The sequence below is a fragment of the Eumetopias jubatus genome, unplaced genomic scaffold, assembly GCF_037043125.1.
Source record: "Eumetopias jubatus isolate StellerSeaLion01/CBP00866 unplaced genomic scaffold, mEumJub1_p1.0 scaffold_2, whole genome shotgun sequence".
Lineage (NCBI taxonomy): Eukaryota > Metazoa > Chordata > Mammalia > Carnivora > Otariidae > Eumetopias > Eumetopias jubatus.
Genome location: NW_028274808.1, coordinates 120,966,237 through 120,981,531, shown reverse-complemented (window position 1 = coordinate 120,981,531; position 15,295 = coordinate 120,966,237). Strand labels below are relative to the sequence as shown.

Genomic DNA, 15,295 nt, shown 5'->3' with positions numbered 1-15,295 from the left:
TGTGTGTGTGTGTGTAGAGAGAGAAATAAAAATGCATTTTATACTGATTTAAAAAGTTTGAAAGCCTCTCCTTTAAAGGATAGAGCAAAATGAAATATCAATTTATATCAATGGATTAAGTTAAGGCAATAAAACCCAATGGGATAAAAACTATGAAGACTCCAATATGCCGGAGCAATTTCCCGGAAGGTTCTAGCACAAAGGGGCACTGCACTGGAATGGGAGAAGGGGCTGACTTGAGGACCATCCTGCTGGAGCTAGCTGGTCTGCCTTTCTCTGTGGTTGAGCTCGCTTCCTGTACCTAACTGAGAGGCAACGATGAAAATTCTTTAGTGGGTGGGTGTTTCCTAATTTGTTACTATATAATGGAAGGGATAATACCACTGTTTCCTTCAAGGTCAACTGCTGGTTTTGGTAATCTCATAAACCCAGTGCAAATATTCTTTTGAAGCTTGATGAGTCTTTGCTCTGTTACCTGCATTAGCCTTGAGACTTATTTATAGCAATGTGTGGGCCTTGGGGAAAAAGAAGAATATAACATTGCTTGAATGTATGTTATAAATAGTAGTTTCTTGCTCTTTTTCACTTCTTCAGAAAAAATGAGACCAAAAGAATTTTTTTTAATTTTTTGTTTCAGGAAGATGAACCTTATTCCAAAGTATTCCCATACCTAGCACAATACCTAGCATATCTTATCTAGCATAAGATATAAGATTTGCTATTTATAATATGTTTTATATTTAGCAAATTTTGTATCTTGTTCTCTTCTGCAAAAGTTAAAGAATCATAAAAATAGTTTGTAAAAGGGCGCCTGGGTGGCTCGGTCAGTTAAGTGTCTGCCTTCAGCTGGGGTCATGATCCTGAGATCCTGGGATCAAGCCCTCAAGGGGGTTCCCTAGTCAGCAGGGAGTCTGCTTCTCCCTTTCCCTCTGCCCCTCCCCCTGCTTGTGCTCTCTCTGTCTCTGTCTCTCTTAAATGAATAAATAAAATCTAAAAAAAAAAGTTTGTAAAAGAAGACAGTGTTCCAATATATGAAAACAACAGGGTTTTGTTACGGTAGCATTGTTATTAGTCACCTTGACTGCTGAGAAAACTAAAGTTGCTATTTGTGTGGGGTCACATAGTTCACAAGTAGGAAGTTGGAGCAAAAGAGGAGCTAAGGAAATGACCAGAGACAAAGGCATGGTCTCTTCTCAACAGAACTCTCACTGACGCTCCAAGCTACATAGACGTTTGTGATAAACATTCGCTGCTTATTCGCATTTCTTTTCAGTTGGCATTTCCCTGTTGTAAAAAGGCTTCTTACTGCACTTAATTCTAAAAGCATCAGCTTCCTAATGCAGGGGAAGATGTGACAGGACAGCAGAGGAAAATGACTGACTTGGGAGTTTTAATCAACAAACAGTAGGTGCAGTGTGAATCCCCAGCATGATGCAATTGTCAAGAAACTAATGCAATCTTGGGTCGCTTTACTGTGTACCTAGCAGCTAGAATAAGGGGGATCCTTTGAGGCTTAGTTTTCCACATCAGCTCTTACCTTTAAGAGAGGTTTTAAAAATTTGGAGGCTATTCAGAGAAGATAAAGTCTCTGGGTGATAAAGGGACCGAAAGCCTGTCATAAAAAGAGAAGTTGAAGTTGATGGAAAGAGAAAAATACAATCTAACTGCTTTAACTGTTTGTTTAAATATCGTGTATAGAACACCAAGAAGTAGCTCTGGGACCATCTGTGGAAAGCTAGACAGCAAGAAACAGCAATTCAACGTAGGCAAGAGTTTTCTGGCCATCATGAACTATGGCAGTATGGAAAGAGTTTGCCTATAAAGTAGTGAGGGCCCATCATTATCAATATGTAGCAAAGATTGGATATGAGTCTTGTTAGGGTTGAGGCTTTATTCACCCACTGCACAAAAGAATTTTTAAAAAGAATTATAAACTAACCTGATTGGGGGGTGATTATACGTGGATTTTATTTACTAAGCTAAACATTTTTGTAAAGATCTATTTATTTATTTGAGAGAGAAAGAGAGAATGCATGTGAATGCGGGAGCAGGAGGAGGCGCAGAGGGAGAGGGAGAGAGAGAGAATCTTAAGCAGACTCCCTGCTGAGCACGTAGCCCAACATGGGGCTCGATCTCATGACCCTGAGATCATGACCTGAGCTGAAAACAAGAGGCGGACGTTTAACCAACTGAGCCACCCAGGCACCCCTAAGCTAAACATTTTTAATTGTTTAGTTTTTTAGAGCTTAGAAGCATATATGATTTTTTATAGTCACCAGAAATAAGTTTACTGTGAAGCCAATGAGGCTTCAGCTTCAGGGCTCCTCCCTGGTACAGACCCTAGCCATATAGTTAATAAATGTCATCCATTCAGAGAATTTAAGATTACTTCCTATGCATGAAAATGTAAAATGCCCTGGAATCTTAGAGCTCATATTTGAGAGAAATTTGATAGAGGTCCCAGAATTTGCCAACAATTTAAAAAACTTCATTACCGATAAGCCTATGCTGTCAACAATTTTTAAAAATAGTCTAGATGAAAGACTGAATTATTGTTCTAGTATCTCTCTAGAAAACTATATTACAAAATTTTTGTCATATGAAGAAATAGTCAAAGATAATCGGACCAAAAATACAGAGGAAAAAAGTATAAGAGTATGTGACACAGTTAATGAAAATAAGTTATTTTTCTGGGTTTTGTGATGTTTGTGATATTTGTCACAATGTGTAATTTTTTTGTGATTTCTCATTCTAAATAATTATTTTTTTGTAATTTTAAATCAATTTTCTTAAAGAGAATTCCAAATTTTACAAGCTTCAAGCTCTCGAAAATCTGACTCTCCCCCCTAATAATCAGAATAACAAAAAAAAATTGTTTTAAACAGTTCCAATGATAGGAACTTAGTTGGAACACAGTTCCATGCAGTCAGGACTCTACATAATGAGCAGTCAGATGTGCATATTAAGCCATAAAAATCCCTGTAGCCGTCAGCCAAGGACCTGTCAATATCCAGTGCCCTTTGTAACACGGCCAACCTCGCAGCTTCATCTCACCATGGCTCCTTGCGGGCACTCACCCCGAGTAACTCACACCACCAAGCAGTGCTCTGATGCTAGACACACTTAACCATTCCCTTGTTCCGAGGTCTGCACTCCTGTTATTCCCGTCCCTGAACAACTGTCACTCCAAATCTCACCAGGCTTTAAATGGAGAAGTTTCTCTCTCTCTCCGTGCCCTTCTTCCTCCCTCACCCTCTCCCCAAGTGCTAGGTCAGTTCCAGTGTTCAATAAACACCAGTGGAATGAATGAAAGGATAAAACAAATCATTAACAGGGCTATCTCTGGAGGTTGGATTAAAGAAGAAATTAACTGTTTTCTTTTTTTTCAAATTTTAGATTCCCAGTTGGTAGATGAATCTATTTTATTAGTGTTTTTTATATAAGATCAAGCCAAATTAGGAAAATCTGATGGAGCTACAGTCTCCTTTAACAACACCCTTCATCTTGGTTCCTTCCAGGATTTGAGTTTGGTGTGTATTTTTTTCAGACTTCTGTTTTATGCTTTTACATATCTTTATATATAAATGTGTATGTGTTGTATTGTTTGGGTGGAGGGGAAAGATTTTTTTTTTTTTTTTTTTTAAAGAACAAAGTACGTTTATTTGCATTTGGGTCTCTGAAGAGTTCTGTCTCTGCTGCCTGACCTCCTCCTGCCGCGGCTCCTGGACCTAGAGGAGCTCTGGCTCCCACTGCCCCAGCCCCGGCTGCGGGCCCTTTTCCTTGCTCTACTTCGTGAACTGTGCCTCTCGGGACTCTTTGCCATGTGTTTGTGAGACTTCTGGCCCCGGCGCCTGTTTCTCCTTTTCCTCTCTGCTTCCCCGTCCCTCTTGTAGGAGTGCGATGCGCTAGGGCTCCGTCTCCTCCTGGGCCTCCCATAGTACTCCTCGTGGTGGCCCGTCATGTCTCTCCTCTCCGGGCCCTTACCGAAGGAGGGGCCAGTCCGATCAGGAGACAGGTAGATGTCTCTGTTGGCTTCCCAAAACTCATTGTTGGGATTTCGGAACACAGGCAGGAAGTTGCAGTGTTTTCCTCGTGGGCACTGTTGTATTTCAAACAAACCACAAATTGCCATTTTCCATCGGGTCACTGGGCAGAATTCGCACTAGAGCTGCCGTCCTGCGTACCATCGTCCGTTAAACAGGGAAAGGGCTGCTTGACATTCTTCTTCCGATTGATACTGAACATACACATTGCCCCTCAGATGAGGTTCCAAGTTGCAGCTGACCTTGAACTGGATCACTTTCCCCACGTTCTTGAACTCGGGAAGCACGTCGTCATAGAAGTCCAGGAACTGCTGGTAGGTTTCCTCTTCACTGTACGCTAGGCTGGCATCCGGGTCATAGTCATCCCTTCTGCACTGCGCCATTCCAAACGTTGTGAACATGCTTTTAATAAGGAGTGTGGGGCTCGAGGTTGGGAAATTGTGTTTACGTGAACACCTATCTCCAAATCTGCACGCTCCTGTTTTACTGTAGAATGGACAATTGGCTCGATCTTTCTCCATTATCCTTAAGTCCATGGGTGGCTCTGGGTTTTGCCATGTGGCACCATTTTCCAACTCATTTCCAGCCTGCTCCAGCATCTTCTGCACAGCTTCCTCTCTTCTCCTGTAGTTTCTGTTCCTCCTCTTCTCTCTCCTTTCTCTGCTGCTCTTCCCATTCTTCCTTTAATTTTCTCTCTTGTTCTTCCTGCCGTTTTCTAGCTGCCTCTTCCTTTTCCCTCTTTCTTCTGAATTCTTCTTGTGCCGTCTGTTCCCGAAGTAACCACGCCTCATGTAATTTTTGCCTGTCTCCAACAGCTAGCTTCTCTTCTTCTAGGTGTTGTTCTTCAATAAAAGCATCCTCCTCCTCCTTCTGTGAGAGTCCTGATTCCCTCAGTCGAGCCAGTTCCTGCCGTCGTTTCTTTCGTTTCGCCTTCTTCAGGGCGGCCCTGTACTTTTTGTGGCTCGGTTTCTCCGGAAACATCATCTTCTCAGGCGCCGCCATCTTGCCAGGGCCGCCACGCCCCTGGAGGGGGAAGATTTTTAAAAAAGAAGTGGTGTCAAACCTGCCACTAGTTCCTCTAACTTAATAACATGTTTGGGATCTGTCAACCTTGGTGTGTGTGGTACACAGACATCTTCAGTGGGGGTGCACTTGCCTTCTGATAAGGACAATTTTCAGGTCGTCAGGACTGCATTGTTCTTTGTTGGAAGTTAAGCATTCCGGACACCCTCCCACCCTCTGCCACCATTCCCCCCCCCACCCGCCCACCCCCCCACCCGCCCACCCCCCCACCCCCCCACCCCCCCACCCCCCCCACCCCGCACCCCCCCACTCCCCCACCCCCCCCACTCCCCCACCCCCCCCACTGCCCCCCCACCCCGCACAAATGCTGGTAGCACTTGACCCCTTGCCCTCATTCCTTGCCCTCATCAACAAAATGCTCTCAATGCCTTTTCACCTTCAGTTAACTTCTTACATAATCTTTTTCTATGAGCTCTCCACTTTGTTGATGGTAGATATTTAGGATGGCTCCAAATATTTCTCACCAACAACTCTGCAGTAAACACCTTTGTTCCTATTTCCTTCAGCTTACTTTTGAGTGTTTCACCAGGCAGACTCTAGAACAGGAATCGCTGGTCACATGCACCTGTTCAGCCCACATGTGCTAGATTACCCTCCAACCTTCTACCCTTACCAATAGTGGATGGTAATACCCATGGCCCTGTATTCTTCAATACTTAATACTGTCTAATTCTTCAAGGTTAGCCACTCTGGCAAGTAAAGAAAATATCACATTGTTGTCTTAATTTGCATTTCTGATTAGTATTGAAACTATTTATAATTCGTATTTCCTCTTTTATGAAAGACTTTGACTTTCTCTTCTGTATGTATACATATTTTAATTTTTACTACATATGATTTCAGAAAAAATAATACACAATTTACCAAATAACTTATGTGTCCTTCAGGGCCTACTCAGATATTGGCTCATTCAAACAACAGTCTTGATCTTTCTTCCTGGAACCATTCTCTTGGACGTAGTTTACAAAGTACTTGTCTTACCCTCCCGACTAGATTAATGGAGACTAGACTGGGGCTTTTCCATTTTTATTCCCTTTGACCTGCCTAGTATATGCCTTGTGTAATGTCTGGCACAGATTTGAAGCTTAATAAATAAAGATTGGAATGATAAAAAGTAGAGAAGGTTGATTATGAGAAAACTATCAACTTTATTCTATTTTCAGCCTTTAGCTCTTTGTGGACGTGGTCTTGAATGATCCTTACCAAAAGTGGATATAGTCCTATAAAGGACATGTAATGTTATTTGGATCTAGAGTCACTTTCCCGGAAGATATGTTCATCAAAATTTCTAGGAAAGGAATACTTAGCTCAACCAAAAGAGGAAGGTCAGATGTTTGTGGAAGAGAACTTTGGGGAATGAGGATCCCATTGCCCCAGAGACATCATGAAATATAAGAGGCTGCCTGGCAGTCTCTGTCTTAGATTGGTCCAGGCCCAGGATCAGAAGAATTCTGTACATGTTTTCAACACAGACTTCAGGTCTCCCTGAAAAAAATCCAAAAAAATGTCCAAACCCTTTATGTTTTAGAATTTCGTTAATCAAGTTTTATCACTTCAGATAAGTGATCTATTGTCTCAAACTGAATCTTATGCCAAAGTGTTCATCTAAAAATTAATTATTGGCATAATGTATTTAAGGACTTGTGACCTTGTGGAGATTTCACTTATCAAAAAGAATTAGAATTTTGGTTGTAACCGAACCTGAAGTTTTTTGTAGCTTCCCTTTTTTTTTTAAAAGATTTTATTTCTTTGACAGACACAGTGAGAGAGGGAACACAAGCAGGGGGAGTGGGAGAGGGAGAAGCAGGCTTCCCGCCGAGCAGGGATCCCGACCCGTGGCTGGATCCCAGGACCCTGGGATCATGACCTGAGCCAAAGGCAGACGCTTAATGACTGAACCACCCAGGCACCCCTGTAGCTTCATTTTTACTTCCTCCAATTGTCCTTTTTTTTATTGGGCATAACTGACATACAACATTGTATTAGTTTCAGGTTCCAATTGTCCTTTGAAAGCATTTTGTAATGAGAAGATTTGAACTTGTCTGACTCAGTTCAATGAAGGGGGTTGCTTGGCACGTAAACAACTTATTCGGTGTTCTTATAAAAATGTTTCTCCTTGCCATTGCTTCCAGCCAGCAAATACATTTCTAATACAGAATGGGGGCATCTGTGCCTCACAGAGGAACTGTGCTAAAGAAACACATATTGGGAAATGCAGTTTTAGAAAACAGATAGCTTGGAGACCTATGTAGAAACTTCCTTCCACAGATGGTCTTACGTGTATTGTTTATTATTAGGCTAAAGTTTCATGTCAGAGGGATGTCCCAGTAGACGCCAGGGTGGTTCATGAGAGCAGGAGCCCTCACCCTCAGAGTAGGGCTCTTCCTTGACGTTCTTTTTTTTTTTTTTAAGATTTTATTTATTTATTTGAGAGAGAGAGAGCGAGTGAGCACAAGTGGGGGGTTGCAGAGGGAGAGGGAGAAGCGGGCTCCCTGCTCAGAGGGAGAAGCGAGCTCCCGATTCGGGGCTCGATCCCAGGACCCTGAGATCATGACCTGAGCCGAAGGCAGATGCTTAACAACTGAGCCACCCAGGTGCCCCTCTTCCTTGAAGTTCTCATACACTATCCATACCTCTTCATTGGCTCTTTGATCACTGGCATAGTGTAGTTGCCTGTGTCCCCTTCTTCTCCGCTGCCCTGAGCTGGGGGTCCCTTGCAGCAGTAACTGTCCCCAGGACCTAGCTTCCTGTTATCCCAAATAAATTCAAGGTAATAAAAAATTGTATCTGTGCCACAAGAAAATCACACCACTGAGGGTGTATCACAAGTTATGGCTTTGTGGGTCTCAGTGGTTTTACGTAACAACTGCCATGTCCTGAGTTCTTCTGTTTGCCAGGCCTGTTTTGGCCATTTCATGTGTGTTAATGTGTGCAGTACTTACAACCGGCCTATGGGATATGGCTAGTGTGAATCCTGTTTTGGAAGTGAGAAAGCTGAGGCTCTGCCTGGTTATGTAACTTGCCCAAGGTTGTGCAGCTGGTAGAGGTGTCTGTCACCTGGATAGGACTCAGGCAAGCCAACTCCAGGGGCTGCAATCCCAACCCAGCACACTGGACCGCCTCTGGCGAGTCCTTAAAAAGACGTGAAAGATCTGTAATTAGGGGAAAGGAGCTAGGTGCAGATCAGTGTGCCTAGAATGCTCTTATTTCCACAGAATTAGGAGGTGGTAGGACGTACTAGAATGCCTTTAGATGCATAGATGTCTCTGAGGAGGAAACATGGGAAAATGGTTGACTTTGGTATCCTCTGGGGAAGAAAACAGGGGGACTGGGGATTCAGGGTGAGAACAAGGCTTTATCTTTACTGAGTCTTCTTTTTGAACTACTTGGGTTTTTTTTTGTTTCTTCTACCCTGGATCCGTGTTACTTTTTCTAAAACAAACTTTTTTCTAAACCTATAGATCAGTTTGAATCTTCTTGGGACTTCTCTGGCTCCTCAGATATTTGTCAGTTTGAAACACTATCTGATGGGGTTTACATGTCAGTATAAAACATCTGAATTCCTTGTGTTCAACTTCATCTCACTCATGACCGTGGCCTCCAGTGTAGTAGCTCAGTGGTTTTCCAACACTGCAAAGAGGGTGTGAGAAAGAGATCAAAAGAAAGAGAGAAAATTGGCCAAACCTTATTCTTACAGTTATTTTTGACTTGGACTTTGAAAAAAAAAATTGTTTACACAGTAACCTCGTATGTCTGTTTGCTAGGGCTGCCATGACAAAGTGCCACAAAATGGGCGGTTTCAACAGCAGAAAGGTATTGTCTCAAAGTTCTGGAGGATTGAAGCCAGAAAGCCAAGTATCAGTTCCTTCCAAGGGTTGTAATGGAGGGATCTGTTCCAGCCCTTTCTTCTTGACTTGGAGATGGCCGTCTTCATGTTCCTAGGGCATTTTCCCTGTTGGCAAGTCCGTCTCCAGATATGCCCTTTTTATAAGAAGACTGGATTAGGGCCCACCCTAAATGACCTCATTATGACTTGCTGAAAGCAACCCTATCTCCAAATAAGGTCTCATGCTGAGGTACTGGAAAAATTCAACATACGGATTTTCAGGACACAATTCAACCCATAACCCTCCTGTTCGCCAATTCTCGCTACTCTCCTCTCAGCGTGGCCCAGAGAGTTCCTTGTCCTGATGTTTGGGCTGAGAGTTTGGTTTCTGGGCTACCTATGGTGGAGAATATTGCTGAGGTCATCTTGGAGAGGAAAACCAAGTGAAGGAATAGTCACCTGCGGTGAGTCCCGAGTGAAAGTGTGGTTCTCTCCTTCCTAGGTGGTATCACGGCAACCTCACACGCCATGCAGCCGAAGCTCTTCTCCTCTCAAACGGATGTGACGGCAGCTACCTTCTGAGGGACAGCAATGAAAGGATTGGGCTGTATTCTCTCTCTGTGAGGTAGGTTGCTTACGAACTCTATGAATTCAGCATCGTCCCATCTCTTCCTTACCTGGCCATTGACTTTATCATCACACTCACATTGCCAGATAACAACATTCTTACATTGCCAGAAAAAGGTTCTCTTGACTCCTGGTATACCTGCAGCTCTAAGGATTCCAAGCTCTGAATGGCAGACTGTAAGAAACATTCTTCCTCCTTCTCTCAGCAGGGAAGAAAATGTGAGAGCTGAAGGACACTTTATGAATTGTTTAATGTCTCGCTTGCCTGGTGGAGAAACTGAAACCCAAAGTGCTAAAGTGTCTTTGTACCCCATAAGTCCGAGATAGAAACAGCGCCGGAATCCAAATCCCTGAAAACTGGCCCAGTGCCCTTTTAATATTCCTCGCTTCCCCTGGAAAATCAGAATGATCTGTGACTGTGCAGCGTTCATAATCGCAAACTCAAGCAAGCAGTAGGGCAGATTTTAAGTTTTTTTCCCTATAAATGGCCTGACCTTTCTCCAAGTTCCACTTCCTCTGAATGTTAATGAAATTAATCCAGTCCCTGTGCAACCCAAACCTGTGATGGCCCAATCCTCCAGGATCTTTCTCCTCCCCTGCTTCCTCCTGGCTGGCCTCCCGATCAGGAAAGCTGACCTCGCCAGGTGATAACCAGGGGGAGGCGTTGGTTCTCAGTCAGCATCTGTCACCTTGGCTTCTGCGGGCATGTGGCAAGTCTTTCTGGGTTTATGGGACGTTGCCCTCTGCTTAGACTAGGGATGTGAGGACCCCATGAAATTGCCCTCAGGCACCCACTCGTTAACCTCATTAACCTCCAACCATTACCGTTTTGCTGTTGTTCTGGTGGCGCCTCCATATTCCCCTGAAAAGAGTCCCCTGGTGTTGCACCCGTCACGCTGATCCTGCATAAGGAGTTTTTTTCCTATTCTTTTCTGCCCCACCTGGTCTAGGCCTGGTCACTAACTCAGTAGCAACATCTACACTCCTTTCTCTCTGCATCCTCTTTTTCATCCAGTTTAGAGACCGTTTTTGTTCTGTTTTGTTTTTTTACTTCTCCTCTCCGTCAGAGAGGGGGAGAAACTGGCTTCAAAACATTTCCCTACATAATTGATGGCAGGAGTCTATGAGCTCAAAACCCAAGAATTTATTGTTTTTAATCTTCTCTTTGTGCTTCTGGACTTCCGTATTTTCTATGCCACTTAACAAATTCCCCCAAACTTGGTGGCTTTAAACAACTACATTGATTATCTCACAGTTTCTGTGTGTCAGAAGCCCAGGTGGGCTCTCCAGTTTTTCTGCTCAGGCTCCTACCAGGCCGAAACTGAGGTGCTGGCTGAGGCTGGGGTTCAGTGGGGACTCTGAGTCCTCTTCCCTCATTCTCTTTTTTGCTTCACTCCTTTTCATTCATTTCCCGGCTGTAGGACTGAGCTCCCTGTTTTCCATCTAGCTATTGGCCAGGGACCAGGGTCAGCTTCTGGAATCCGCCCACAGCCCCCTGCCAAGTGGCCTCCACAGGCCGTCCACAGCGTAGACGTTAGCTTCCTTCTAGACCAGCGAGAACGTGTCTCTCTGATCTCCTCTCCTGTCAGCCAGAAAGAACTCTTTGCTTGTACCAAGACTCTCACGTGATTAAGTCGGGCCCACCCGGACAATCTCCCTATTGTCAGGTCGGCTAATGTGGAGCCTGAGTTATCTGCAAAATCCCTTCATAGCAGCATCTACACTAGCATTTTATTGAATAAATGGGAAAAGGTGGATGTAGTCTAGGGACTGAGAATCGGGGTCATGATAGATGGCTGCCTGCCACACCTTCACTCCTGGGAGCAGAAGTGTAGAGGCCGACACTAAGGGCAGTGGGAGAAATCAGTGGGAGGGTGATGGGGGAAATAAGAGGGTCACTGAGAAAACACACACACGTGGTAGCACACATTCATTAACATTTTTTATGTTACTCTGCTACGTTTTGCTTAAGATTTTTCTAAATAACATTTAGGGAAAAGTATTAATCAGACATGAAATTCTGCTTGGGTAGAAGCAGGAATGGTGCTTTCCCTGATAGATAGCAAAGGTGAAAATCTCATCAGGTGGTTAGGCTGCAAATCCTTTAATGCATAGATCTCCCCCAAATCACAAACAAACCCATGGAAGTATTGGATCAAAGAATGTTAACTTTTCACCTGTAGATGTCTCATCTGAACAATTAGATCAGAAGCTTCTTACAATTAGGTGGCATATATATATCACATCTGTACAAAATTGCAAAATATAACTCACTAATTTCCAAGACAAGCACTTGGAAATGCTGTTAGAAAAAAAAAAATGTCCACCAGCAGAGGTGACAGGAACCATAGCCTGGATCAAAAGAATGGCTGATTTTACTCATTCGTTGGTTCACTTCCTTAACAGTAAGTATTAGAGAGCCCCCGCTCTATGCTGACTAAGTTGATGAGTGTGGTAGAAGATTCAGACTTTGCCCTGAGGAAGTAGAGCCTCACAGGGGCCCTGGGACGCTGCACAGGTAGCTCTCTACCAGGTAGAGTGCAGTAACCCACGGGAAAGAAAGCAAGATCTGTGCTTGGATGGCTGAGGAGAGCAAAGCAGGTAACTCAAGATGGAAGTATCATTCAGTGATGGTCAGAGTAGGTGGTATTTGAACTGACGCTTGATTGGAAACAAAAGGGATGATGTTGCAGGTGAAGGGAACTGTAAGAGCTGAGGGACAACGGTAGAAACTTCTAGAATTGTAGGTCCACTTGAATTAGAGCAGCAGTTCTCAGGGTCCCCAGACCAGCAGCATCACCTGAGAACATGTTAAGGGTGCAAATTCCCGGGCCCCATACTTTGGAAGTACTGAATCAGGAATTCAGGGGGTAGGGCCTAGAAATCTGGGTTTTAGCAAGCCCTCCAGGTGATTCTGATTTCTGATGTGTGCTCAAGTTGGAGCAGGCCATTCATAGAGAAGAGAGGACGAGTGGGAGTCCAATAATATATATCTATGTATGTATATGTATATAAGTAATATATATAATTTATATATGACTGTATGTACTTATAATTTATAATTTATTTAATGCTCTGCCTCATTCCAAAAGTGAGGTGGAAAATGACATTGTAGGAAATTGAGTATTTTATTCAGTAGGCAGTGGAACCGGCATGGCAAGAAAAGGGCGGGTCTCACACAACTAATTAAGTGACAGAAGCAGAATTCATACTGGCTCCCAAACAAGTAAGATTGAGAGAGAGAAGAGCCACAAAGAAGTTGGGGAGGGTGCGACCTGCCATTTCTATCGTCCCTATTCTCTGCGGGTCTTAAACACGTGTCCTTGAAGGGGGTTACCCTTCAAGGACCCTCTTGGTAAGTCAGAGAGTGCACAGGGAGAATTGTCTCTGGTCTTCCATTACAGTGAAAAGTTGAGAAGAGCTCTGCCAAAAAAAAAAAAAAAAAAAAAACCCACCAAAAAACTAGGGCTTTAAAAATGCCAGTGGTTTCAATAATGGTGTCGTAATTCTCAGTTTTTAGAAGGGTTTAATGGGGATGCTAGTATATATATCCCCTTCTTCAAAAAAAGATATTCATTTGTTAAATAACCTTAAGTATTTCTTTTTCCCTTTCAGAGCCAAAGACTCTGTCAAACACTTTCATGTTGAATATACCGGATATTCATTTAAATTTGGCTTTAATGAATTCTCATCTTTGAAGGATTTTGTCAAGCATTTTGCAAATCAGCCTTTGATTGGAAGTGAGACAGGTAAGCAATGAACAGATAGATACTTCACCTAGGAGACATTGTTTCAGGTTGGAGGAGGGACAGGGAGGATTTCATTAAGTAGCTGTCACTTCTGTGGAATTATGTGCTTATGATACATAATGATATATGTTTAGAAACAATTTTTTCCAATTATCGTGCCATATGCTACATTAATAAATTATATATATGGATATATGTATACAGATACATATATCCATATATATATATGGATATAGGCCGAATAATATTCCATTTATGTATACAGCGAAAAGGAAACCTACCGAAGGGGAGGAAATATTTGCAAACCATTTATCTGATAAGGGGTTGATATCCAAAATACATAGGGCATTCCCTATAATATCCATAGATATGAATACTGATATATATATATCAGTATTATCATTAGGAGAAAACAGTGTGCTTTGTACAAAGTAGATAGTTTTCTTAGAATGTGTTATTTAATGGACTGATTGAAAGTACCAATTTTTTAAAAATAGTCTACTCATTTTATAACAATAATCAACAAAGAAAGAAGAAAGGTTAGAACAACTTTTTGATTCCTCATAATTTCAGGTATGGGCAGTTTGCATATTGGGGAAACCCATAACATAATTTTGAGCATTTTAAAAATAAAATTCTTATTTAAATTTCCACAAAGATCACTGAATATTGCAAATATTGACTAGAAATTGCTCTCTTGAGCGAGGCCTTTATTTTACCATAAGATTCTGTTTCTGTTGTCATGTTTTTTGTAAGTTTTTACACTGGACTTAAAGACAGAGGGAAAATTTTGAATTTCCCTGTTTGAGTGGTTAAAGTCAAACTAGAATATTCAAGTTCAAAAAAACCCCCAAAAAACACACTAGCTTGGTATTTGAATTATCTAACTTGATTTTCTGTACCAGTTCAATAAAGTAAGCAGATCAGCCCTATATTTGTGGTACAGAATCACAATTTTATGTGACCTAAGTGATGATAACTCTCAGTTAATCAAAAGTTGGGCAATTCCAGAACTTGTGGCAGAAGAGGAACTCGACTTAGCAGCACCACTGCTTTACCGTGAATTTGTACATACTTGTTTTCTTGGTAAACATGGTCAGTGGGCTCTTTGTTAACTTCACTGTGGGGAGAGATGCCACCACTGGTTTTTCCTTCTCTGCTGTCTCTGTGGCCTGGATAGACCCTGATATGAATCATACAGTATCAAGTGTAGATGAAAAGCACAGTGGAAACCACAAAATAGTTGCCTTGCTTTATACTGACTGCACAAGGCCTATAATAGAAGACTGCAGACTACAAAATTGAAGCTCTAATTTTTTTTTTTTCTGTTGGAAATTCTTCCAGTCGGCTGTGAAAGTAACTTCACCATTTAACCAGCAGTGGTTCTCATAAACACATGGCAGGTGGGAATGTATTATTTAATTTCCATCGCTCCTTTGGCATTGGCAAGCTTTTCAGTTTCTCAAATCCCTTCACTGCAGACTTACTTCCTACTTGTTTCCAACCCTACACTCAATTTTACTCACTTCTCAGTCACTAGAAATTGAGAAGAGATTTTTGAAGCTAAAGACTTCGTTTTATCTGCTTCTATTGGTGTCCTTCTCCACATCCCCCAGGTCCTGAGACGGTGCATGACACTTTGGGTGAATGAACGGATGAGTGGCTGGATAACTCTGAGAGGGAACTCTGTGTAGCCTCAAAGCCATGATAAATGTTATCTTGCAGCCTGCTTTCTTCCTCCAAGCAATGTCAGCTTCCTCCTTTTAAACTCTCCTCCTAGACTCTGCTTTTGTTTTTAACCCCTTGGATCATTCTCTGTGTTTCTTCCTGAAGTTTCTCCAAGTTAGGGAAAAGGTGCACAATCTGTCTATCAAAACGTTTCAAAAAATTTTAAGACCAAAGTGAATGTCGTGGTTTCTGGTTGAACCTTTCTGGCACAGGTCCACTCTCCAAGCAAGAGGATCACC

The 15,295-nt window shown here is 42.5% G+C and overlaps 1 protein-coding gene and 1 pseudogene across 2 annotated transcripts in view; one reads left to right on the top strand and one right to left on the bottom strand.

Annotated features, from left to right (window-relative positions):
- DAPP1 (dual adaptor of phosphotyrosine and 3-phosphoinositides 1) overlaps window positions 1–15,295 on the top strand; it is a 50,991-nt gene that overhangs the window by 12,180 nt on the left and 23,516 nt on the right. For both annotated transcript variants that reach the window (XM_088021097.1, XM_028093908.2), the window contains exons 2-3: window positions 9,455–9,577; window positions 13,195–13,328. In XM_088021097.1, coding sequence (XP_087877223.1) covers window positions 9,455–9,577; window positions 13,195–13,328 — 257 coding nt within the window. The remainder of the gene's footprint in view (window positions 1–9,454; window positions 9,578–13,194; window positions 13,329–15,295) is intronic.
- Window positions 3,659–5,049, bottom strand: LOC114201318 (U2 small nuclear ribonucleoprotein auxiliary factor 35 kDa subunit-related protein 2 pseudogene; annotated as a pseudogene).